Source organism: Eucalyptus grandis, chromosome 6 (assembly GCF_016545825.1).
Source record: "Eucalyptus grandis isolate ANBG69807.140 chromosome 6, ASM1654582v1, whole genome shotgun sequence".
NCBI lineage: Eukaryota > Viridiplantae > Streptophyta > Magnoliopsida > Myrtales > Myrtaceae > Eucalyptus > Eucalyptus grandis.
The window spans coordinates 53,084,208-53,107,810 of record NC_052617.1 but is presented as its reverse complement, the minus strand read 5'-3'; the positions used below and the strand labels follow the sequence as shown (position 1 = coordinate 53,107,810).

General features: G+C 40.5%; 3 protein-coding genes across 3 annotated transcripts; all 3 read left to right on the top strand.

Moving 5' to 3' along the window:
• The first annotated feature begins 9,209 nt into the window (after positions 1-9,209).
• LOC104450744 (protein NRT1/ PTR FAMILY 4.4) lies at positions 9,210-13,283 on the top strand. The gene is made up of 5 exons (XM_010065426.3): positions 9,210-9,591; positions 9,984-10,201; positions 10,803-11,246; positions 11,360-11,502; positions 11,815-13,283. The coding sequence occupies exons 1-5, from the start codon at positions 9,438-9,440 to the stop codon at positions 12,695-12,697; spliced, it is 1,842 nt and encodes a 613-aa protein (XP_010063728.1). The 5' UTR covers positions 9,210-9,437; the 3' UTR covers positions 12,698-13,283.
• Positions 13,284-14,878: 1,595 nt separating this feature from the next.
• LOC104452280 (GDSL esterase/lipase At1g71250) lies at positions 14,879-16,911 on the top strand. Its single transcript, XM_010066771.3, is given in 6 exon segments — positions 14,879-15,185; positions 15,364-15,491; positions 15,932-16,174; positions 16,267-16,294; positions 16,297-16,521; positions 16,620-16,911. Coding segments are annotated over 6 exon segments (1,098 nt in total). The 5' UTR covers positions 14,879-14,932; the 3' UTR covers positions 16,841-16,911.
• A 696-nt stretch (positions 16,912-17,607) lies between these two features.
• On the top strand, positions 17,608-22,010 carry LOC104450743 (DNA repair RAD52-like protein 1, mitochondrial). The gene is made up of 4 exons (XM_010065425.3): positions 17,608-18,023; positions 18,242-18,279; positions 18,386-18,480; positions 21,394-22,010. Exons 1-4 carry the CDS (start codon positions 17,722-17,724, stop codon positions 21,535-21,537), a joined length of 579 nt encoding a protein of 192 aa, XP_010063727.1. The 5' UTR covers positions 17,608-17,721; the 3' UTR covers positions 21,538-22,010.
• The last annotated feature ends 1,593 nt before the right edge of the window (positions 22,011-23,603 follow it).

The following is a 23,603-nucleotide window of genomic DNA, read 5'->3' as shown; positions in this document are numbered from 1 at the left end:
GGATAGCAGCAATCCAGCGCTGGCTAAATGCTAGCTGCGGGATGACATACGGGGGCGCTGTCTTCCTTTCGGTTTCACGAGGATAAAGAGAATGCCGGTCTCTTTATTTAAGCAAATGGTTTTAAGGCTGAACGATTTAGAGGGACGGACGGCTCTGTTCGGAGGATCGATCATCTGTTTTTCATGGCTCAACGAACCTGTCTGCTCATGTCACCGAGGTTATACACATTTGCTTCTTGTTGATACACGCCTTGTCCGCCATGCTGCAAGGCCTCTCCCTTTTCTTTAGAGAGCGAATGAGATAAGCTTTGGCAAAAATTTTCTTCTCAAACAAGAAAAAGAAAATGGATAATGACACAAATGGTTCCTGAATTTTTTTTAACTCCATGTGCAATGTAATTCATGAACTTTTAATTTATCCAATGTAGTCCATAAATTTTACCCTAATGTTTATCGTGGTCCTTGAACTTTTAATTTATTCAATATGATTTTTGAACTTTTGATACATGTTTAATTTAATCCCTGAACTATATGAAAATGATCAGTATGGTCCTTCCATTAATTCAAATTCATGAATATTTTCATATAATTCAAGGACAAAATTGAACATATATCAAAAGTCTAGAGACCACATTGAACAATTTAATAGTTCAAGAACGGTATTACACATTAGACTATAGCTTATGAACCATATTACACGTTGAGTCAAAGTTTAAAAATTATTTTTGTCATTTTCTCAAAAGAAAATACATGGACATGATAGACTCCATTTCTTTTTCTTTTTCTTTTCTTTTTTTTTGGTCGGAATGATAGACTCCATTTCAAAGGGTTATAAACATTGTCGATTTTCTTACTTTTACTATAAGATGAAATGGAATTTTAGTGCGGATCGATTGGTCCAGTTCTCACACCACTCCGGTCGTCGTTACAAGGAAGTAACCTAACGTATCGATAAGCACGTCGCCAAGCAAGATCGAGAGATGTGTCGTCGAAATTCCGCCCGTCAATTTTCTTACTTTTAGAGAGGAGGAGGAGGGGGAAAGAGAGACGGTTTTGTTTGCAATTGCGAATACAACCCAAAGTCATTCATCGGTTGCCTAATTACGACAAGGGGAGCTGAAAACAGTGCACAACCTAAAATTGCCTGTGTCGGATGGACCTTGTTTCTGATTGATCAGGCTTGAGCATTCGAGAGACATACCACACGGCACATATAATAACGTGCTTAGGATACAAAACATGGGAAGTTGAAGCACATGCATCGTGGCCTGTTTCATGGGAAACAATAAAATCATCACCCCGTTACATTTGTACCCATTCAATCCTAGAAAAACCTTTTTATATGGCAAATTTAGTCCTAAAATTTTTAACCATTTGCCAATGGAGTATTTTTGGTTAATTATGATTGGAAATCGCTGACGTGGACAATAAAATAAAAAAGCAAAGAAAAAAAGAAGAACTTCCTGAAATCCAAAAAAATAAATAATTCATTTTTTATAAAAGAAATTACAGAAACTGTCCATGCTAGTGCCATTCATCCTATGTAAAACAGCAGTTTCTTATCAAAATTAACTAAAAAAGACTCGTTCAGCAAATTCTCAAAATGTTCAAGACTAGATTGATAAAATTAAAATATTTATGATTGAATTAGCATAATTATAATAAGTTTATAACTTTTTTCAATAACTTGATCCCCATTTTGTCCAACTCGTCGAGCATCAATGGGACAACCCTCGTGCATGTACCAAGGTCCTGCAGTCCCACAATCCACAACATTCTTGACAAAAGAAGACCGTTTCATTTGGCTGATGCTAGAGACAAGTACAACTTTGTTTGTGGGTACAAATTTGCCAAGTGAATTGTGCGATCTCAGTGACACTGGAATCTAATAATTTTGCGCCTTTTGGTCTAAATTGAAGATCTTTATTTTTTTTTCAAGGGTCTAGTTGTTTTGGTCAGATAGGAGTCTAGTTTAGAAAGAGAAGAATTTGCCATTGTGGGTCTATTTTGAACAGAAAGCCTCGCCACAAAGGACGAATTGGATGCGTAGCAATTCATCAGTTGACATCCATGTTAGTAAATGCAATCCATGTGATCAAAATATTGGTACCAAAAGGGAGAAAGTCTTCATAGAATTGTCTTTCCTATTTAAAAGGAAAATCCCCAAAGTGATGCGCATGCCTAAGTTCGTAGGTAAAGATAGGTGGGTCTGTATTGACAACCCATAGATTTATTTAGTGGAGGGCCTAGGAAACAATCTATTTCGGCATACCTTTTGTTAGGTCATTCATTAACTTCTCGAGTTGTTAGTAAGTGAGCTGATATCATGAATTTTTACATTTGGCATGTCGCCCACTCAAATTTGGGAGCCACAGGATGATTGTTGATCTTTTAAGGATGTGAGCTATCTCTTACTAAGATTATCATGTGACGGTGATCGTATGTAGCAAAATAAGTGGGTCGCAAATGAGGTTTCTCCAGAACTCAAGCAATTTGACGCAAGCATTGTAAGTAGCTCGTCGCCCAATATTCACACATGTAAAATGGTTTCCCCTTTCTCACTGAGCATGTGTCACTTGATATGAGTTACGTGTTTATTCTCTCGGTGATATGTTGTGCAAAGTATTAAATGTTGATGCCAACAAGTGATTACTTTATTGGTTTATTAATACAAAAAAACCTCAATTATGCACACCGTAACACAAATAACTCAAAACTCTTTTTTTGTATCACTAAAAATCCTAAGCTTAGTTATTGTGACACAAATATATCAAACTTTTTTTTTTGTATCATAAAAAGTCTTAAACTTATACCGATGTTGATGTGACAAATATACTTTGGGTGAAACTTTAATAGAGGGTATATATGCCATACATGTATAAATTTAGGTTTTTTCGTAATACAAAAAAAGTTTGGGATATTAATATCATAGTAGGTAAGTTTGAAGTTTTTTGTGACAAAAAAAGAGTTTGGAAATTTTTGTGGTTTTGGCCTTACTTTGTATTTTTTTTCTGTTTGATTGATAAATTCGTAAAATTTAGTATAATGCATTGTGAGTGTGTGAAAGAAAAGGAAAAAAAAATGCTCTAAATAATATGTGCAAAAATCATATATAATTCATCAACATTGAAAAGGAGAACAACTACACATAAAGCCTTTTTGTTTTGGCCAAAACTACACATAGAATGGGTTAACAAAGTGAGAATCTTCAGGGGTCATCCACCAGGGTAATTTTAATGTGCGTAGTTAACAAGAGAACTGGCCAATATACTAACTTTAACTCTCAGATTTCTGGATCTCATCCATCTGCCGTGCAGGGCCCCTATACGTTACGCCCTAGCCATAACAACAACATCGCATCCTAATAAGAGGGCCTTTCCGTTTGGTATTTCCTAGGGATAAACATGGGTGCGACCTAGAAAATAAAATAAAATGGTCGACCCTGCATGGGTCCGCGATGTACGGGTTTGCAGTCGGATGATTGACATATGTAAGCACAGCTAACTTTATGAATACCTGTTAGCTGCTCGATGAAGGTATATTTAACTTTTTTTTGGATGCCCACAGTCGGACTATTAATAATTCTTGAATTTATGTCGCAGAACGACAACGCAAGGAAACATGATCGTCACGAATTCCCTCGTATTTGACCTTATTTTTCTTTAGACCTTTTGCTTCTGTGGAATTCAAAATATTTCTAGCCAGTAGTTGATGGTGCAAACGATACTTACGTTTCATCGTGTTGTGCATTAAGGGTGATTGGTTTCCGCTCAAGAATCGAGAATCAAATCGTGCCTCTTGGAATCGGACCAACCAATTCGATCTAGTTTTTGAGTGGACTAATAGAATTTGTGGCATATTCAAATTTTTATTAATTATTTATCGCTAATGTTTGAGACGAAATTGAAAATTGTCTTGGTAATTGAGGCCTTTCTACAATCATTTAGTTACGTGTGGCATTCTCTTTTTCCAATTTGTGGCAAAATTTAGTTGGAATGAGCAATACTATTGTTTTTGATTTGTTCTGGTCATTTTACTCACGTGTGTGAATGCAATGCAAATCATGCGACTCGTGCATGTTTGCATGTGTAAGTGAAATTTGAAATGGGACATAGTTTAGGTTTCTTTAAATATTTTTTTAAAAATTAAAATATTTAGAAAAAAAAAAGATTTTGTTTGGATGAGTGATTTCACATCTAGAACTAGGTATTAGATCGAAATTCATCCGTTCCAATTTTATGATTGATAGTCAGATTGATGCCCTTGGAAACTGACCGGTTGGGGCAGTTCCTCTGGGTAGCCTTCGACAAAAAATTCCAGGGCCTTGGGGAATTCAGCCTGGCCCATGTATACATTTTATTGAAAGAGATTAAAGAGGATGTTCTGTTAGTCATTTTACTTGATATTTAAAGATTCATGAACACCAGTCGGATGAAATAAGACCATATGTCTAATACAGGAGAGGAAAAATAATATAAAATTCATAAGTAAAGTAATGAAGTAAAATAACACAGAGACTTAACGTTATTTCATATATACATTTGGCTGAGAATTTAGAAAATAAAACGAAAAGAAAAGAAAGGTCGCTCAATGGGTGGACCAGCGGGCCTGGCCCTCCCTTGCTTTTACCTTGGTGGGCTTGGGCTACACCTAAGGAGGTTTGGGCTTGAGCTTGCCTGGGCCAGCTCAAATGAGCAGGTCCAGTGGTAACATCAAAACTCTCAATAGGGTGATGGCACCATCTGGCTCACCTTTGATCTAGAATGATAAGGGTTAAAATACACATCACGTCCACTAAGTTTCTGCGTTCATGTCTTTTCAAGCTTTATTTTGTGCAAACAAGTACTTTTAACTTTTAGGATTTTTGCGATTTGGTCATCTAATTAAGAAAGTTAGAGAATTCAATTGCCAAAAAAAAAAAAAAAAAAAAAGAGGGACAAATTGTACAAATTTAAAGTTAGACGGCTCCATTGAATAAAGTAAAAGATAGGGAACCAAACCATAGAAATGCTGGAATTTAAAGCACTAAATATGTACTTTACCTGGGAAAGTCAACCTTTCCAAAAATCTCCAAAAAAAAAGGTCAGATTGAGTGTCTTATTAACACAGTTAACAACAGATGATTATCATCATAAAATGAGAAAACTACAACCAACGCATGGCGCCGGAAGCTCAGCAAAGTGAAGGCGAAAACTCAATATTACCCGAAAATACAGAAACTTGCATCATCCGGTCATTACATGCATCGAATGATGAATTGACGAAGGAATTAGGAGGTTGATGTTGGAGAAACACTCGATTATAGGAGGACCATTATTCATCGAGAGTCGATGTCGGGGACAAAGGATCAATGGCTGTCCCCTGTCTCCCACTCCCCAGCACTCGCATCCCCAAAGGACCAGTAGATTCCGCCCACGTAGGATATGCACTTCCAGTGAAAATCGACTGCTTGTGAAATTGTCATCTGACCAACCCGCAGCACAATCGAAAAAAGGGGCCTTCCCTCAAAATCGTCCCATCAAAAGTTGAAATTATGGGTTAAAAGACTTCGGTAAATTTCCTTCCTTTTCTCCTTAAAGCATTTAAATATTAAATATCACGCCTCATTCGATGGTTTGAACTTATCATGGAAAAATTCATGGCGAATTTGCCTTAAGTTTTAATTGGTATTAGATTCGGGAGATCTTTTGTTCCGAAGCATCGGATCCTCTCATTATGTCATGCTTTTGTCTCGTTTAGAATGATGGGAAGTGATCTAGAAGATTTAAGGGAAAGCGACATAAGTAGTCCCTCAACTTTGGCTCAATATATGATGTACATATTCAATTTAATCCTTGAATTAAATGAAAATGTTCAATATTATTTTAGAATTTAAATTAATGAATGAATAATATTGGATATTTTCATATATTCTAGAAATTAGATTGAACATTTTCATATAATTTAGAGGCCACATCAAATAAATAAAAAATCTAAGGACGATATTACACATTAACTTAAAGTTTATGGACCATATTAAATAAATTTAAAGTTTAGTGATGATATTGTGAAGTAGGTAGGAATTCAAAGATCACTTGTATTATTATCCCGAGATTTTACATTTTTTTTTTTTTTGTAGTTTTCGAAGTTCAAATTCCATAATTGTTGGGCAAAAAGTACATATCAAACTTTTAGATGGGGGATCGAAGTCAAGGCGATCGTAGCATCTTTTGACCTTTGGGCCTTTGGCCTTGCATTTTTTACTCGTGTGTGTATGTGAGTGTTGGGGAAGATAAAATATGATCATGGAAGGGAGCTTTCGGCCATAGGCTTTAGTGACCTCTTCTGTTGCACCACATTCCCAAATTGATTATTGCCTTCTTTACCCATAAAGTGGGTGGGGTAGAGCCAGAGGTAGAGAAAGAGGCTGATGGTGGTTGCCTTTCTCTCAAGAATCCCACATTCATCCTATTCACCCCCATAATTTTGATTCATGTTATACATGTGGAGTGAGAATTCATGTTGGCTTGTTCATAGGTAAACATATGAACATTTGTTAGATGCATTAGACACAATTAATTCATCACGCAGTTGATACGTCAATTGTAACAAAAAAAAAAACTATAAGTATGAGAGCCCTTTTTTTTGGGTTGTTATATCCTAGATTGATTTTTTAATCATAATAAAATCTTTCTTTTTTGGTCGGGTTGAAGACAAGTCATCCATAATGAGATCGGGAATTGATAATAGGTACTTAAGGCGTGCATGGTAATGGAGAACAATTTCTGAATAAAATAATGTGTTTAATAATTATACAAAATTTTATCCTTGGAATAAAAATATATATAAATGCATTTAGTACGATTTATAATTTTTTGTATTTATTTATTTTTTTCTTGTTCATGGACCGCTGACCACCGCCGCACAACCACGGCCCATCGTTGCACAACCGTCGATCGCCGACCATCGTCGCTAACTATCGTTGCACAACCGCTGCCCATAGCCCACCAGTCGATGGTGGCACAACCGCCACCCTGGTTAGCCCACGGTGGCGGTTGTTGATGGTGGCGTGGGTTGTGGGCAATGATTTGGTTGGCGGCACGATCGCCGGTAGTTGAGCAACGGCGGTTGGGCAACAATGATTGCTAGCGGTGGCGGGACGGTCGGCCGATGGTGGACACAAGAAGCCGGAGGTGGCCAGCGGTTGGCAAGCAATCGGTGGTGGCCGCAACAAGAAAGAAGAACAAAAGAAAAATAGAAAAGAAAAAAATGGCTTATTTTTAGATATTGTTCTCGAAACAAGTAACTATTTTTTTTTGTTTTTTTTCAAATATATTTTCTAGCTATTTTTCTATTTCGAGGAATAGAAAAATAAGTTGGCATCACAAAACGGAATTTTGTTCTCTTTTTGTTATAGGGAACAAAAGAACAAAAATCGAGACTCATACCGTTATGTTCTTGTATCCATATCTCAAGAGGTTGTGTTGAAAACGCGTTTTAGGGTGTGTCTACACGTTTTAGGGTACGTCTACATGCATGTCTTTCCAAGTGTTGATATTAATTCAATGAATAAATATGAGAAAAAAAAAAACCCTGGGACTAGATTTAAGAACATTCCAAGTTCCACTTCAATAATAAATGTGAACAATCACACTTTTTGAATGCAAGTGCGGGTCAGAATTAACTTTCTTGAAGATTAATGCTGGAAAGGCTATGGAAGCGTTTCAAAGCAAGCACTGCGAGTTTACATTAACACGTACCGCATATAAATTCTTTTTTTATATAGAAATTATAAGATGTACAAAATAAGGGCAAATAAATACTAATGGTCCTTAAAACTATTACTCAATTTGCAATGTAGTCCTTCAACTTTTAATTTGTTCATTATGATTCTTGAATTTTAATTTAGTGTGTGTTATCTCTAAATTTTTAATTTGTTCAATGAAACTTTTGATTTGTTCATAGACAACATCGAATGTATATAAAGAGTCCATGAACTACATTAAATAAAGTAAAAGTTCAAGAATAACATTACACATTAAATTGAAGTGTAAGGATCACATTGAACAAATTGAAATATCAGGAATCATATCACGTGTCATGTCAAAATTCAAGGATTATCTATCATATTATTCCTTAAAAAAAATCAGAAAAAGAAAAAAGAATTAAAGATCACGGTTCTGAAGCAGCAGGAAAAGTGGTAGAGATCCTCTATCTGGTAGGTGCTGATATGCCTGCAACTTCAAATCCCGGGGTTTTCGTCGTACCAAGATTCAGACTTTAGTGGGGTGGGGGCTTGTCGACGAGACTCTTGACTTACCCTTTCACCGTTACCCTCGTTCGACTATCGCATCATTCGGCGTGCTGCAGATATCCGATTCATCATTCCCGTGGGGCCAGTAGCAGCACTCAGCCTTGTTCTCCTGCATTAAGAGGAGAGCCCCCTTCGTCTTTCGGCTCTTGTCTTTCGGTTCCCCTCGGTTCGATCGGTTTAAGGTCAAATGAAGTTCGAACACGCTGCCGTCTCAGTCCGGCGGCTCGTCGATGAGGAGAGCTCTGTACCCTTTGAGAAAACAGAGTAATTCATGTGATCATGAGGGTGATGATTAGGGAGCATATCTATACAAGCGGGTGTGCGCTCATTTCGTGTGCCATTGACTTTCGAAATAAGGAACTCTGAAGAAAAATCAAGGGGACAGAGGAACGACCAGCTTAACTTTATTACGTGGGACACGAGTTGATTCGTGATCCGAAGAGGTCGTAGAGATAAAAGAGCCCATCAGTCATGGTGGTGGGGGTGGTATCGATGGCTTCATCGGTCTCATCATGTGAACTCATCAGCCCCACACAAACAGAGGAAGAGATGGCCTTAGGATTTGATGAATGGCTCGCCATCAGCGCCATGTTCGGTCCTTGCCTCCCGGAGCCACCAAATCCACAGGGAGAGAGAGAGAGAGAGCTTCTTGGCAGCTTAGAAATGGATGACATGATAGGCTGAAAGATTAAAAATTTGGGGGGGAAATGGGGCAGGTCCACCACTTTGATCCATCCATGGAGTCAACTGGACGAGTGGCAAATACATAATTACATGTGCTCGAGAGAAAAGATCGAAGCTATTTCGATTTTTACCAGCACGACGCGCGGAAAAGGAAAAAAGAAGAACGAAAAAGAAGAAGAGGGTGCTTTCAACAGTAAAATGCATTATAAAATCAAGGGCCTGTTTGCCACTTTGGGTTGTGACATTGCCTCTCCATTTCGCTAAAGAGGAAAAGATAGGCATGAGTTCTCTAGCTTTCTTGGTTCGCTTTAGAAGATTGGCATAGTGATCCTCATTAAGCCTCGAAGAAACTTTATAAAACAGTATTTGCTTGCCAAGTTATATATAACACGCGCTCAGAGAGACAGGGAAAACACAAGCTTGGCACAAAGAGAGTCCTGAGACCGAGTGAGGGTAAGCGATGGAGAAGACAAGCAGGAAGTTGGACCTAAGTTCGACGTCTGAAATTGGAGATGGTGATCAGACTCTTCATCATCAGGTGCCTGTGGATTGGAGAGGAAGACCTTGCCGAGCCAACAGACATGGCGGAATGACTGCCGCTATCTTCGTTCTCGGTCTCTCTCTCTCTCTCTCATGCAGCTTCAAAGATTATATGCTCTGCCTTGTTTATGTTTATGCTAACCCCTGTTTTCCGTAAGTTTTTTGCTCTTTGTTTTGTGGATGTGTGTATGTGGGAACTGAATTGAGCAAGTTTCCAACTTTTTCCCTTTCAAAACTGTCAACTGTAGCTCTCTAGCCACTGTATAAGGTGTTGGCGATGGGAAGCCAAGTTACTGTTGAACTTAGAAGTGGTCACTTCCTTTAGTTAGTAATTAAGCAAGTGGAGTTTCACACACTTGCCTCACTCACTTCGAACAGAGTTCATGCACATAAAAATATATTATGGTAGTTTGTAATTGTTTGTTTTTTGGTTGGTTGGTGGTTTGTAATTGATGATCACGCACAGGTCTCCAAGCGTTTGAGATGATGGCGATCGCTGGGGTTGGCAACAATCTGATAACGTATGTGTTCAGCGACATGCACTTCCCTCTGTCCAAATCCGCCAACATCGTCACCAACTTCGTCGGCACCATCTTCCTCCTCTCCCTTCTTGGCGGCTTCCTCTCCGACTCATACCTCGGGAGCTTCTGGACCATGCTCGTCTTCGGCTTCGTTGAGCTTGCGGTGAGTCAATCCTCTTGCCTTGAACTCGATTGTTTTCCCTCCCAGGATCTTCCATTTTTATTCCCATTTTTCTTCTGTTTTCCTGGTGTCGTGGTCCTATTCAGAAGCAAAAAGCAAGCTCAGTGCCTATTGCACTTTCATTTTTTTGACTATTGCACTTACATGCTATATTAAAATTTGCTTCTTTTTCCAGCCCACGGTTTAGTAATAGGAACTGAACCATTATGGAACAGAGAATAATTATGCTTTAGCTGCTCTTAATCTATCCACGGCATGAAGCACGTTGAACATCAAGCTCTTTGCTGAAATGGAGGGAACGAAATTGCTTTTAAAGGAACGCTCACTAACTGCAGGAATTCAATAATGTGGAAAATGTGCGACTAGCGTGGGATTATACATGGTTCTCTCATTCAATGATGACCTTACACTCAGAATTTTCACAATTTTTTAATATACCAATACAAAGACCACTATGTTATGGATTAGAATATTCTGCATAAGTGAAGGTCAACCCCCTACGGGGCTACCATACTGTCATGGGAGGACATATAGAGGCACAATAATAATGAAATGCACTATGGTTTCTGAATTGGATATGCAGGGTTTTATACTACTGTCCATCCAAGCACATCTCCAATCACTAAAGCCACCAAAATGCAACATGACTGATGCCCAAGGGTCCCATTGTGAGGAGGCTAGTGGTTACAGGGCTCTCATATTTTATGTGTCCCTTTGCCTAGTGGCACTTGGGAGTGGGTGCTTGAAGCCCAACATCATCTCCCATGGGGCTGACCAGTTCAGGAGGGAGGACTCCAGGCAGTCCAGGAGGCTCTCCACCTACTTCAATGCCGCCTACTTTGCCTTCTGCACCGGGGAGCTTGTCGCCCTCACTGTCCTCGTCTGGGTCCAGACTGACTCTGGGATGGATGTAGGCTTTGGCGTCTCTGCCGCCGCCATGGTGGTGGGGCTGGTCAGCCTGATCTCAGGAATCCTGTTTTACAAGAACACGCCTCCTCACGGAAGCATCTTCACCCCGATAGCCCAAGTGAGTAGTCTTTCGCTTTTGCCTTTCCCGTGTTAGTTACTTTCCTTGGATGACGCTTCATGTTCTGCATAAATTCACGTAAATTTTATGTATATGTTTTTGCGTGGGGTCAGGTTTTTGTGGCTGCCATCACAAAGAGAAAGCAGATCTGTCCTTCGAATACTGACATGCTTCATGGCAACAAAATCAATGAATCTAACGATCAGGTTGCCTCTGCAGCCGAGAGCAGCAATCTCCGCCACACCGAGAAGTTCAGGTAGCGCTCAAACTGTTCAAGTTGGCCGAATAGATCAGCAAAACAAAATCATATAGCACTATCCTCTGCACATGTTGTACATAGTCGGGAGAATGATATAAATGATCTATGAACTTTGGCCAAATGAACTTTTGATTTATTCATTGTGGTCCCTGGACTTTTGGTTCATGCCTACTAAGTTCACTTAAATTGATATCTGCCTTAGAGTCACGTATCATATTTCATGGAATCTTGGACGACTTACTCCATTGGCTGCATTTTTACTGTGACATAGTGCATACAATGCAGTTTGTGACCATAATTGAACTGCAGATTCCTAGACAAGGCCTGCATTAAGATACAAGATGGAGCTCGGGACAGCGAAAGCCCATGGAGACTCTGCACGGTCAGGCAGGTGGAGCAGGTGAAGATCATAATCTCGGTCATCCCGATATTCGCCTGCACCATAATCTTCAATACCATCCTAGCGCAGCTCCAAACATTCTCGGTCCTACAGGGGCGTTCCATGGACACCCGAATCAAGGACCACTTCCATGTGCCCCCAGCGTCCCTACAGGCCATCCCTTACCTCATGCTAATTGTTGTCGTCCCACTGTACGAGACCTTGTTTGTCCCGATCACCCGTCGCCTGACTGGGAGGGACTCAGGGATCTCCCCGCTCCAGAGAGTCGGTATCGGGCTCTTCATTGCAAGCTTCTCGATGGTCTCTGCAGCTCTGGTTGAGAAGAAGAGGAGGGACTCGGCGCTGCAGCATCATGAGACTCTCTCCATATTCTGGATAGCCCCACAGTTCCTCATATTTGGGCTCTCGGAGATGTTCACTGCGGTCGGGCTCATTGAGTTCTTCTACAAGCAGTCGGTCGAGGGGATGCAATCCTTCTTGACTGCCATGACTTACTGCTCCTACTCATTTGGGTTCTATCTGAGCTCACTCCTGGTCTCACTGGTCAACAAGATAACCTCAACTTCATCATCCTCTGTTGGTGGGTGGCTCAGTGACAATGACCTCAACAAGGACAGGCTTGACCTCTTTTACTGGTTACTGGCTGCACTAAGCTTCATTAACTTCCTCAACTACCTCTTTTGCTCTTTATGGTACTCTAACAAGCTATCTCCATTATCTTCAACATCACCAATCAAATCCCACATAGGAGGAGACGCTGTACAAAGACCACAGCTGGATCAACCCACTTGAACATGAAGGATCCTGATCATGTTGCTCAAATTAGGCCCGGGTCTGCGATTAATTTTGTCGATCCAGTTGACTAGATATCCTACTGATCACTTAGTGAAAAGCTAGCAATAGGGTGATTATTACTGTTTTGGGAAACTCTGGCACTCTCTGGCTAGATCAATGGTCATGTCTTCCTTTTCTTTTTCTTTTTTCTTCCTGGAATCAACTTTTCACCGTGTGTGGGGGACACGAGGGGTCCCCCATGTTGGCGAGGCTATCGCGAGGAAGTTAGGTCTAGTCCCACAATGCAAACTATCATCATGGTTCAGTGACTTCACCTAGCTTGTATGTGTCTTTATGACAATATGTTCATATATATATATATATATATATATATATATAAACCTCCTGTAGTCACTGTCTTTCTCTGGATGAAAAAGGAGGGCATGTTAAGTGGTGGGGGATGTGCTGTGGCTTGGTGCCGTGTCTGTGCCTTTTCCCATCGTCGTGAAAGGAACCCTTCCTTTTGAAGGCGAATCTAATATTTATCATGATGTCGGTTCATGAATCAATGTGGAATACAGTGCTTGCTTGTGAGCATTCTGTCGCCCCTGGATTGAAATCAATTAAATTAATCAATTCCAAAAGAGGTTGACAGTAGATCTTGGAAATGCTGTGATCTTTATCTTTACTTGGGTGAATAGGCTCTTCCGTATCAGCTGAGAAATGTGCCGCCCATGTTGTTGTCTCTTTTATGAGGTAGAGGTAGGGTCCCACGCTTGGGAAATGCTCCTGGCACTTGCTTTTTTCTCTTCCTCAAGGCTAAGGAAAAGAGGGACATCGAATGATACTATGAAGCCATTGTTTTTATGATGTGTTTTTACTTTTTAGCTATAAGAGGAGCGAGAGGAGTGCGCAAATTTACCTGGTTGAGATTTTCCTTCTCGCGGATAACCCGGTGTCTGGTGCGTCCTGAGCACTTAAATGCTCCCTATTTAGTGCGCAATCTCTCCTTGACGCTCAAAATCAGGTGATTATGAGAATGAACACCGTTTGCTCCTTTAGAGTTCAGATGGCCTGAAGAGAATGCGTGGATCGAATGATGTGAGTCAAATGGTTGGGATTGTGCAAGTGAAAATTAGAACTTTTGAAAGCAATAGGGGATTCTAAACTAACCAAGAGACATGGAAAGAATTTGAAAATTTTAAGCTTACAGAATTCTCAAATCATGCTCATTGTACTTCCTGCTGACCATAATAACTTGATTGCAAAAACAATCAAGAGGCTGCCTATTTGCGAGTAAGTCATGGATTATACGGTAGACTTTCTTACCAGTGAGCGCATCTCCCTCCTCGAATAGACATGCCCATGGCCTGATCAACCACAGGTCCAGAGCACAAACTTCAGCCTTGAAAGAGCAGTTTCCACCTAGCTTCGGCTTGCTCAAGCCTATCATTTTAAGGAAAAAAACAAGAAAAAGATTTAACATCATCGGGAGGCTTGGGCAAGGATTTTTAAGCCCAGCACTCCACCAGATTAGGCCCTGATATGATCTATTACATGAAGGAAAAGGAAAGACAACCCAACATAATCTAAAGTTCTGAGGACACGAATCTCTACGTTGGGTGCTTGCCCATTTTATTCGTAAGTGTAAAGCTGTGAAAAGAACATGCCGATTTGTGTCAATTTGATCTTTTGTTCGTTAATCTAGAGATACTGATCTGGAAACCCCGCCACTTGAAGACTCGTGAAACACCTTGCAAGGGTTTACGAGCCGGTTAAGTTGAGGTCTTTAGCATGTGCAGGTGGACTTGACCCAAAGTCATCGTCGTGCGGTTTGTGGGATTTGATCAGGTGACCACCATTTTTTAAGTGGAAATTGTCCAACCCCTTGACCGACTTAGCCAACAAGTTTCGGTTTGTATTCTTGTATCTTAATCAACGTTCACTCCTATATCTGGTATAGGACACAGAAAATGAAAGAAACCAAGGTTGCTGATGAGCATTGTAATTAAGAAGAAAGGACCAGGACAAACGGCCGTCGAGGAAGGTGCAGCCCAAATCCTGCACAAAAGACGTGACCAAAAGCAACATTACATGGCTTGCTCACACCAAAAGACATGCTACAAGCACAGCCGTTATGGTGCTCAATAAATGGTGCAATTCTTATCTTCTGTTCTTCATCATCATCATCTCTGGTTTTCATCTTTAAAAGTGCCTCAAACATCACAGCTTTCATAGCAAGGAAAGAGAAATATGATAGGGTTCAGTGAGAGACCATGGCTCGTTGCTGTGCTACTGATGATTTCAGTCGTGCAGTGCGCCAACGTGGCTCTAGGATCACAGCAAGTACCAGCGATGTTTGTCTTTGGAGACTCGATAGTCGATGTCGGGAACAATAATTACCTCAACTCCTATGCCAAATGCAATTACCCTCCTTATGGTATTGACTACCCTACTGGACCTTCTGGTAGATTTTGTAACGGGAAGAACATCGCCGACATGCTTGGTAAAACCTCTCTCTACATCTCTCTTGACTGTGTGCTTGTACAGATCAATCGATATATTTTGAAATGCATCGCATCCAGAAACAGAGAACAATTAAGTCTAACGAATCATATGCCTTTTCTTGGTCGAGACAGATTCATATATTTAGTTTCGTCTTTAATCCGAGTCTTATTCGACAGGAGACCTGCTGGGTTTGCCGAGTCCTCCGGCTTATGCCAATCCGTCCACAACTGGAGCAAAAGTCCTAGGGGGAGTAAATTATGCATCTGCGGCTGGGGGCATACTCGATGAGTCAGGCCGACACTACGTAACAAAATTTCCATCTTTGAACTTTAAATGCGCGGTATCGTCTGTAAAACAATAGAATAAACAGAGATCTCTAGCAAATACAGGACCTATATGCTGATTGCCAGTGCAAAGAAAGAGACGCCCCTGCCCCGGGGGGGTTATACTTATTAGGCCCAGCGGTCCATCTCGTGACGGCTTTCGTGTATCATGACCATTTATGTCGAGATTCTTAGGGAGTTCACAGGGATTCTACTCAGCTATCATTCCACTTTGGACAGAAAAACGAGAAATTTGGAGAAATATTAACTAGCCTGCCAACGTAACATAAATGGTTCAGACTTGTTGATGTGCCTTGGAGATATGCTTCCATCTTCATCATGAATGCAGGAGAAAACTCTTCCATTTCAGTGGATGTACTTCGTTTGACTGAATCGGTTTCTTTTCGCATGCAAAATGTAGGGAGAAAGGTACAGCCTGAGCCAGCAAGTTCTGAACTTTGAGAACACCCTGAATCAAGTGAGAACAATGCTGAGTGGAACGGCTTTGAGCCAATACCTCGAGAAATCCATCGCCGTCATGGTCATTGGCAGCAACGACTACATCAACAACTACCTCATGCCTTCTATGTACTCTTCCAGCTACATTTACACTCCCCAGGCCTATGGGAACCTCCTTCTCAACCGCTACGCTCGACAGATTCTGGTAATTTTGTTTTAATTTTCTTGTTTGGTTTTCCATCAGGATGTTCGATGAGAAGTTACATAGCAAGTCTTTGATGTTCCTAATTCTCGCAGGCACTGAACAGTCTAGGACTGAGGAAGTTCTTCTAGCAGGAATCGCACCGCTCGGCTGCATCCCAAACCAGAGGGCCAGCGGCCGATCCCCCCCAGACCGATGCGTCGACTCAGTAAACCAGATGCTCGGGACCTTCAACGAGGGGCTCAGGTCGCTCGTGCAGCAGCTGAACAGCAACCACCCGGGCTCAATCTTTTTATACGGAAACACCTATGGCGCCATGGGTGACATCCTAAACAATCCGGCTGCATACGGTAAAACCCATTGAGAAACCCTCGTGGTTTTCCTGAACCAGCACCGTCTTCATCATTAGACCGACTGATCCTTAACGGGAATGTCTGCGAATGCACAGGGTTCAGTGTCGTGGACAAGGCATGCTGTGGAATAGGAAGGAACCAAGGCGAGATAACGTGCGCTCCATTCCTAACGCCGTGCGCCGACACGAACCAACACGTGTTCTGGGACGCGTATCACCTGACGCAGGCCGCTAATTCGGTTCTCGTCCAGAGGGCTTTCTATGGTCCGCAGTCGGACTGTTACCCGATCAACATCCAGCAAATGGCTCAGCTCTAGCTCAGCTCATTTGGCTTTCTGGGTTCTGCTTGTGTTTGTTCTTTTTAGATTTTACCAAGTATATGTGCAAATCTATGGTGTAATCTCGAACTGAACGCTTATCCTCTTTAGTTAGATCAACGCATGTTTACTGTTGACGACAGAAAAATTTATTGCGTGGGATGGACAGTTTGGAGAGGCTACAAAGATTAAAGAAATTCATGGAAAGAATTTACAGAAATTAAAAGATGTAAGGGTTAAATTCATTGAAGTCTCAAGTTGCACATGGTTTTTGAAATTAAAGGGTGGAATTTCCAAATTTCAAAATTAAATATTGCTCTTTATGAGAAGCAAATTGTAATAAAGTAAACAACATTGAAGATCAATCCATTCACGCATATTTCTTATTCATGCATCCGTAACATTAACTAGATTCAATGATATATGTCAATATGTTCATCGTATTAAACACGAATCATCCTATATGATATGGTTCATCTATTTTAAATTTTGCTCATAAATCATTTAGTAAAATTAGAAATTCAATGATTATCAAGTTTTGCAAAATGTGAAATTTTCTTTTTCTGGTTTGGTCACCTAAGCCCTTATTTTTTCTTTTTTAACCTAAGCCTTCATTGTATGCGCAAGTATTGTGTAGAGTACATATTAATCGAATTTCAAAAATTTATAGAGCCCGACGTGGATTTTCCTAAAAAATAAATTTAAACATTCCCACGTCTTGGAGGACAGTCTTGTCCTTATTCCATTTTCAGACAGTCTTCAAGAGTCAAAGAGCCAAATTCACTCAGCCATGGCATAAACCTCGGAAAACCTCCCTCCTTCTTTCCCTCCCTCCCTCTCTCTCTCTCTCTCTCTCTCTCTCTCTGCGAAAGCGACTGAACATGGCCGGTTTTGTGATGAGATCTCTCAGAAACTCACTTCGTTCCTCTTCCCCCTCGAAACCCTTCCTCCTTCCCCTGCAGCTCGGAGCTCGTTCCCGCATGTTCGCGGCGAAGTCTTCGCCTTCTCCTACCCGAGACAGAGATGCAGAGACCGAGAGAGCCGAGGAGTACGACGACGCCGTACCCACTTCCGGAATCAGCAGGCCCCTCTCCGAGATACTCAAGGAACTCAACAAGCGCGTCCCCGATTCACTCGTCAAAGTCCGCCTCGAAGATGGGTCCTCCATCAAATACATCCCTTGGTCTCTCTCTCTCTCTCTCTCTCTCTGTTTGCCGATATGGGAATTGGGTTCTTGTTTTCCTTGTGATTTTTGAGTTTAGAGCTGGAAAAGATCCTTTTTTTCCCCAACCGGTTTTGAATGGAATGGTTCGAGTCTCTGACATTTGTCGCCCTGGCAACTGAATCGATTTGACTCTCGGGATTCTTAGTGGGCTCTTTGTCCTTTGCGTTTCTTTGCAGGCACATAGTCAATAGAATCATGAACTTACATGCACCGGGTAAGTGGAAGACCTGTCATTTTCAATCTCCCTCTCTTTTTTAGGCGAGCGTTGCGTATCAAAGTTTCTCACTTTCCTGCTTTTTATTCGGAATGGTGTGTTGCAGAGTGGTCTGGCGAGGTTCGGAGCATCACTTATTCAGCTGATGGCAAGACCGTGTCTGTTGTTTACCGTGTGACGCTCTACGGGACCGATGCAGAGGTAGTTTTGCCACTTCATGAAGCATCGCATATATGGCAATAAGCCGACGACCTTTGCAAGTTGTCCTTTGTCGTGTGCCATTTTTCTATAGTGCACTTGCCTTAAATGTGTCTACTCGATTTTTTGTGTTCGATTCAACACATATCACATTGATTTACCAAGGCGATCACATCTACCACATTCTGAGATTGTTTATGACCTTGGGGAAATGTAACCGAGGTGCGTGGATGTTGTCTCTTGGGTGACTTCTCTACCCATGCCTTGTGCATTTATATATTTCTAGAAGCTACTGCTAGTGCTAGAAGGCGTCGTCATCTATTGTGCTAGTGCATTATCTAAAAAATGAGTCTCTTTGGATTCTCATGTCATGTCCTAGACTGATAATTGTCAGGTTAATCTTTCTTCTTCCCTAGCAGAATGAGTTCCACCACCCATCACTTGTAGCTTGTATAATGCTTTATGGACTCTTTTCTTCGGTTTATATATATATTATGGTTGAGTTGGTCTCATCTCAGCAAGTACAACTATAGTAGTCCACATCCAATGAAAATCTTTGGGACATTTCTCAATGATAACAACGATAATAATAGAACCTTTTCTCTATAAGTAGTGTCTGTCATACATAGATACTCTTATGCTGTTGTACCATTTTAAGTGCCATTATCCTTGGAAGTTCTATCAAATCATAATCTTTTCTGGTTTTGTGTATGTTTGTCTTCCGTACCCTTTTCTTTTTTATGCTCTCTCCTTTCATAACCCCATATCTTCAGACTTGAAATTCCTCCTGGTCATTGCTACAAACAGGCAAACCGCCTTAACCAGGTTTCTCACTTCTCATATTATCCTCCACTGGACTCCTACAAGTTCTTTTGTTAATTTCCCTTTCTATTTCTGTCTTTCTTGAATGCTGACACTCCTGCCCAAATTTCTTTTCATGATGAATCTGACCTATGCAATGTAGCCAGTCTCATCGCAGTTTTGCTTAATCTTCTCTTAAATTAAAGTGACATTTTGCAGTCGCTCAAAAGATCAATTTCTTTCATTTCTCATCATTGGTTAAGTCATTCTTCTTCCTTTACTAAAGTGGTATTCCATTTCCATATCCTCCCATTTCCACGTATGCAACAAGCCTCTCTGACTTCTAAATCTTTTTAGTGTATAATTTCTACCCTTTCCTTGTGACATGATATGATATGTGAAAGGCATAAACTAGGCAATAGTATCTTGGATTTGTGCAGCAAGTTTTTAGTGGATAAAAGTAAAACTCAAAGCTTCCTCAACAGTGAAACTCCTAAAATATGGCCATAATATCACCGCCGTCAATGTTCCAACATGAGTGAAGGAATTTTGATCTAAGTAAAGAAGGTTTCAGATGGGGTAGTTGGATCAAATTAACTTGTGTCTTTAGAGGAAAGTAAATCTTTAATACTAGCACTTTTCACCAATTTGTGGCTTTATGGCAAGATAATTCACCCACTGGGAGGGAGAGAACCGGCTATTTGATTTGATCGATTTCACATTTCTTTGTGGATGAACATGAACTATTCATGTTAGATGTGGTAAATGACTCCTCGAAAATAATGGGTGCTGCACTTTCATAGGTTGATATATAATTCCCATTACTGTGTAAAGTTTCATGCCACTCATGCTGGAAATGTTGGAAACCATTGTACGATTAATTGGTTCATAACTACTGAAGTAGATTTATAAGGGACAAAGGTTGTGGTTCGATTCACTTGGAAGACAAGGGTAAGTGTGTAGTGCTTGTAATGATGAGACAGATTATGATACAGAAAACAAAACAGAACTTTCTCAGGATAAAATAACAGATTTCTCCTGAAATTGGAGAGGAATTATTGGCACCACTTGCAAGTGCCTATCCAGTTTGTCCTTGATCAAAGAGCAAAGTCAGTGAAATTTGATTTATGTTACATTAATTAAGGTGAAAATTTTTCTTCTGATCCTTTTGATGCACCAGACAAATCTTGGCTCAGGGTGTACATACTAATATCAGGGCGTTTGCTCTCTTAAGCTGTCTTTTTCAAGCACATCATGCCTTTCATGTTTTACAGTTGGATCATCTGTTGTGTTCCGTGATTCCATATGTGACAATTTGAACTATTCAATACCTGCAAATCTGTTGTTTTATGATTTAGCGACGTTTTTTTTCAGTGCAACTTGATGAAAAGTTCTAGTAATATTTTAGTTTGAACTTAGTGATTTCAGGTCAGCTTCAGAAGTATGATAGCATTCCTGTGATTAGCTGCCATAATCTGGTTTTCTCGGTAATAAAGAACTCTATATACACTTTTGTTAGAAGTTAACATTAAAGCAAGAGGCTAAGCATCACATCCACCCCACAGATAGTTCTCACTGCTGATATTGTTATTGTTTAGGAAGCAGTTATCTGTGCGGAGTATCTGGATAAAGCTAGTGGGTTGTGAATGTTGGGTCTAAGAATTTTACCTAATTCAATTATACCACTTTTTGTACTTCTAAAGTGCTTATATGTCTACTTTTCACATAAATACACGTTAATTGAATAGAACCTTTTAGTCTGCTTGAACTTGTAAATAGAATCTGCTTGGGAGGAATTTTTGTAACTCAATCTGCAATATTCACTCTTGAGATATTTTCTAGATGTGGCCATACCATGCCACTGTGGCTAGGTAATGCGATATGGCAGACAATTACCACATTATGTAATTCATGTATCATGGTGGCAAAGTTCGGTTGATGAGACATACTTTTGAAATGTCTTAATAAATATTTTCCAAAAAGCAGTTAACAGATTCCTATCTGTGTCTTTGCCTCATTTTGATGGACAATGTGGATGCAGATGGCACATAAGAGAGGAAAGAAGCTGACTTTAATCTTCTTCCTTTGTCTTTCCTTTTTCTTGTGTAACAACAGATGTACAGGGAGTCAATTGGTACTGCTTCAGTGGACGATGCTGGTTATGGAGATCCTATGCAAAAGGCAGAAGCTATGGCTTTTCGTCGAGCTTGTGCGCGTTTTGGCCTTGGGCTACATTTGTATCATGAAGATATGCTGTGATGAGCTTGGTTCTGTGGTAAGCATGACTTTCTTACTCTTTTGGTTGCTCTGGATGCAGGAGAGGAGGTTCATCAGTTATTTTTGTCAGTTAGATGGGCCGGACTTTCTATATAAGATTTTGTCATGTTAACAATGTTCGCGTGGGATGAGGGATGTAGGAACACGGAGAATTGTCTGTCAAAGAAAATCGAAGTAATGTCATTTGAAGTCTCACTAAAGCTTCTGTTGCGATTTCTTCTGGTGTATAGCTTTCTTTTTCTTCTTTCTTTTTTTGATGCGCTCGCACATGCTCGAATTCTTTAGCAAAATGTACAGCAGTGTGGTCGTTGCTTTCTCTAAGCAACAGAAGTGTTAATGGTTGCATTACGTGGTGTGGGGCATCATACCGAGCAAAAGATCAATCTTTTCAAGTTGCTGTCGTGTAGAGGACACAAAAGGTTGAGTTAATGGAGCTGTATCTATCTTGACTGGAATTTATCTTTACCTGGTAATGGCTTGTTTTGTCTAGGATCTTCCTATTTAGTTCTTGGGTGACTTAAGCGCCACAATGTCAATATGGCACTTTCAACCGTACTGCCGGTGACACTATATATTCGACATGCTTGACTTTTCATAACTCACCGAGGTGTTTCGGTACTGTTCGGATAGAACTGGTGCCGTGCAATTTTGCAGGCTAATCCAGATATAAGCTTGCAAGAATTATAGGGATATTATACCTGTCTCTGTGAATGTGTTGACCAAATCATGCATTTAGCACATAAATGATCGCTGGCCTGTTGCATCATTGGCTGGCTTCGACAACAACATGAAATAAGAGTCCATAATCCTAGTACTTATACCCAAGCGTAATACGGACTTACTGTACTGTAGTTTACGTAAAAGTACGAGTATTTTAGTAGTAGAGATGTAGAACATAAGCCAGAAGAAAAAATCGGGAAATTTTCTTCTTTGGGACCCATCCATAAAGATTTCACAAATGAAATGGCATAAGTTGGGAGCATTACCACGTCCTCGTTGGCCAGAAAAAATCATCTATTGCCACAGAGATGTAAAAATGGGTCGTACGGGAAGGGTATTTTCGGGATGTAGAAGGAAGGTGGACGGGCTATCTTTTTTTTTGTCCCGATTGGTTTGGCTCTAGGGAAATGACTTCGGAAAGTATAAACACCTTTGGCAAAGAGATTTTCTGAAATGCTATGATGTTAGAAAATATCTTTGGTTTAAATGCTATTTGGTAAAACTTTCATTTAGAAAGAGCATTTTTTTTCAAAGTCAAAATTAAATTTGGTGGAGCTTAATTGTGGAATAGCCTTTTTTGATGTTACAACCTAGGCGAGGTGGCTTGAGGTTAGGGTGACCTCAAGTGATGTTGCTTGAGGTTGTGACCTAAGTGACACCACCTAAGATTGTGTGACCTCAAGCAATGATTGTTGGGGACGCGCAACCCCAAGGTGGCTGTCGTTGGTGGCACATGATCCCTCAGGCAACATTGTCATCGGCCTCTAGTAGCTCCTCAGTGCAAATCGTGGAAAATGAACAGCGAACATGAGATGAATAGTGAATGTAGACCTGCATTCCCAAAATGCTGTAAGCCCAAAGGAGGTCCCATCTGTTTTAGGCTTTTAATATTTCCAATGCTAGCATTTGGTCAATAGGGTTCTAGAAATACTTGCCAAATACTTCATATTTTCCCCCTCAAAGTCTATTGAGAAAGATGAATTGAACGGGGCCTTCTCTTGTTTAACGGAGGGCAGTGCAAAGGCTACAAATGGGCACGTGCCTGGTAGCCCCTACCAGATAATATCCGCACCTTCAGCCTTGCTGTCTTTGTAATTTATGATCATATGTCTGGCAGTTTGATTTGAGCACCAAAAAGTAATATATTCTCAAGACTAATCATCCGCATCTATTTGTAACTAATGCGGTTTTTCTTATATATCGATGATGGATGTCTAGTAAGGGTAAGCATGGTTCTATGGTAGAACTTGGAATTGGGGAATGGGATCGATGAGAATCTTTGTGGTTTCAGATTTCAAAATGTAAGGCTGGTTTCTGCTTCTTCTCCT

Excerpts from the sequence above, each read along its gene's own strand:
- LOC104450744 (XM_010065426.3), top strand. The coding sequence starts at position 9,438 with ATGGAGAAGACAAGCAGGAAGTTGGACCTAAGTTCGACGTCTGAAATT. Across the intron at positions 11,247-11,359 it reads TCTTCACCCCGATAGCCCAA|GTTTTTGTGGCTGCCATCAC; the intron begins GTGAGTAGTCTT and ends GCGTGGGGTCAG. Across the intron at positions 11,503-11,814 it reads CGCCACACCGAGAAGTTCAG|ATTCCTAGACAAGGCCTGCA; the intron begins GTAGCGCTCAAA and ends ATTGAACTGCAG.
- LOC104450743 (XM_010065425.3), top strand. The coding sequence starts at position 17,722 with ATGGCCGGTTTTGTGATGAGATCTCTCAGAAACTCACTTCGTTCCTCT. Across the intron at positions 18,280-18,385 it reads CATGAACTTACATGCACCGG|AGTGGTCTGGCGAGGTTCGG; the intron begins GTAAGTGGAAGA and ends GGTGTGTTGCAG. Across the intron at positions 18,481-21,393 it reads TCTACGGGACCGATGCAGAG|ATGTACAGGGAGTCAATTGG; the intron begins GTAGTTTTGCCA and ends GTGTAACAACAG.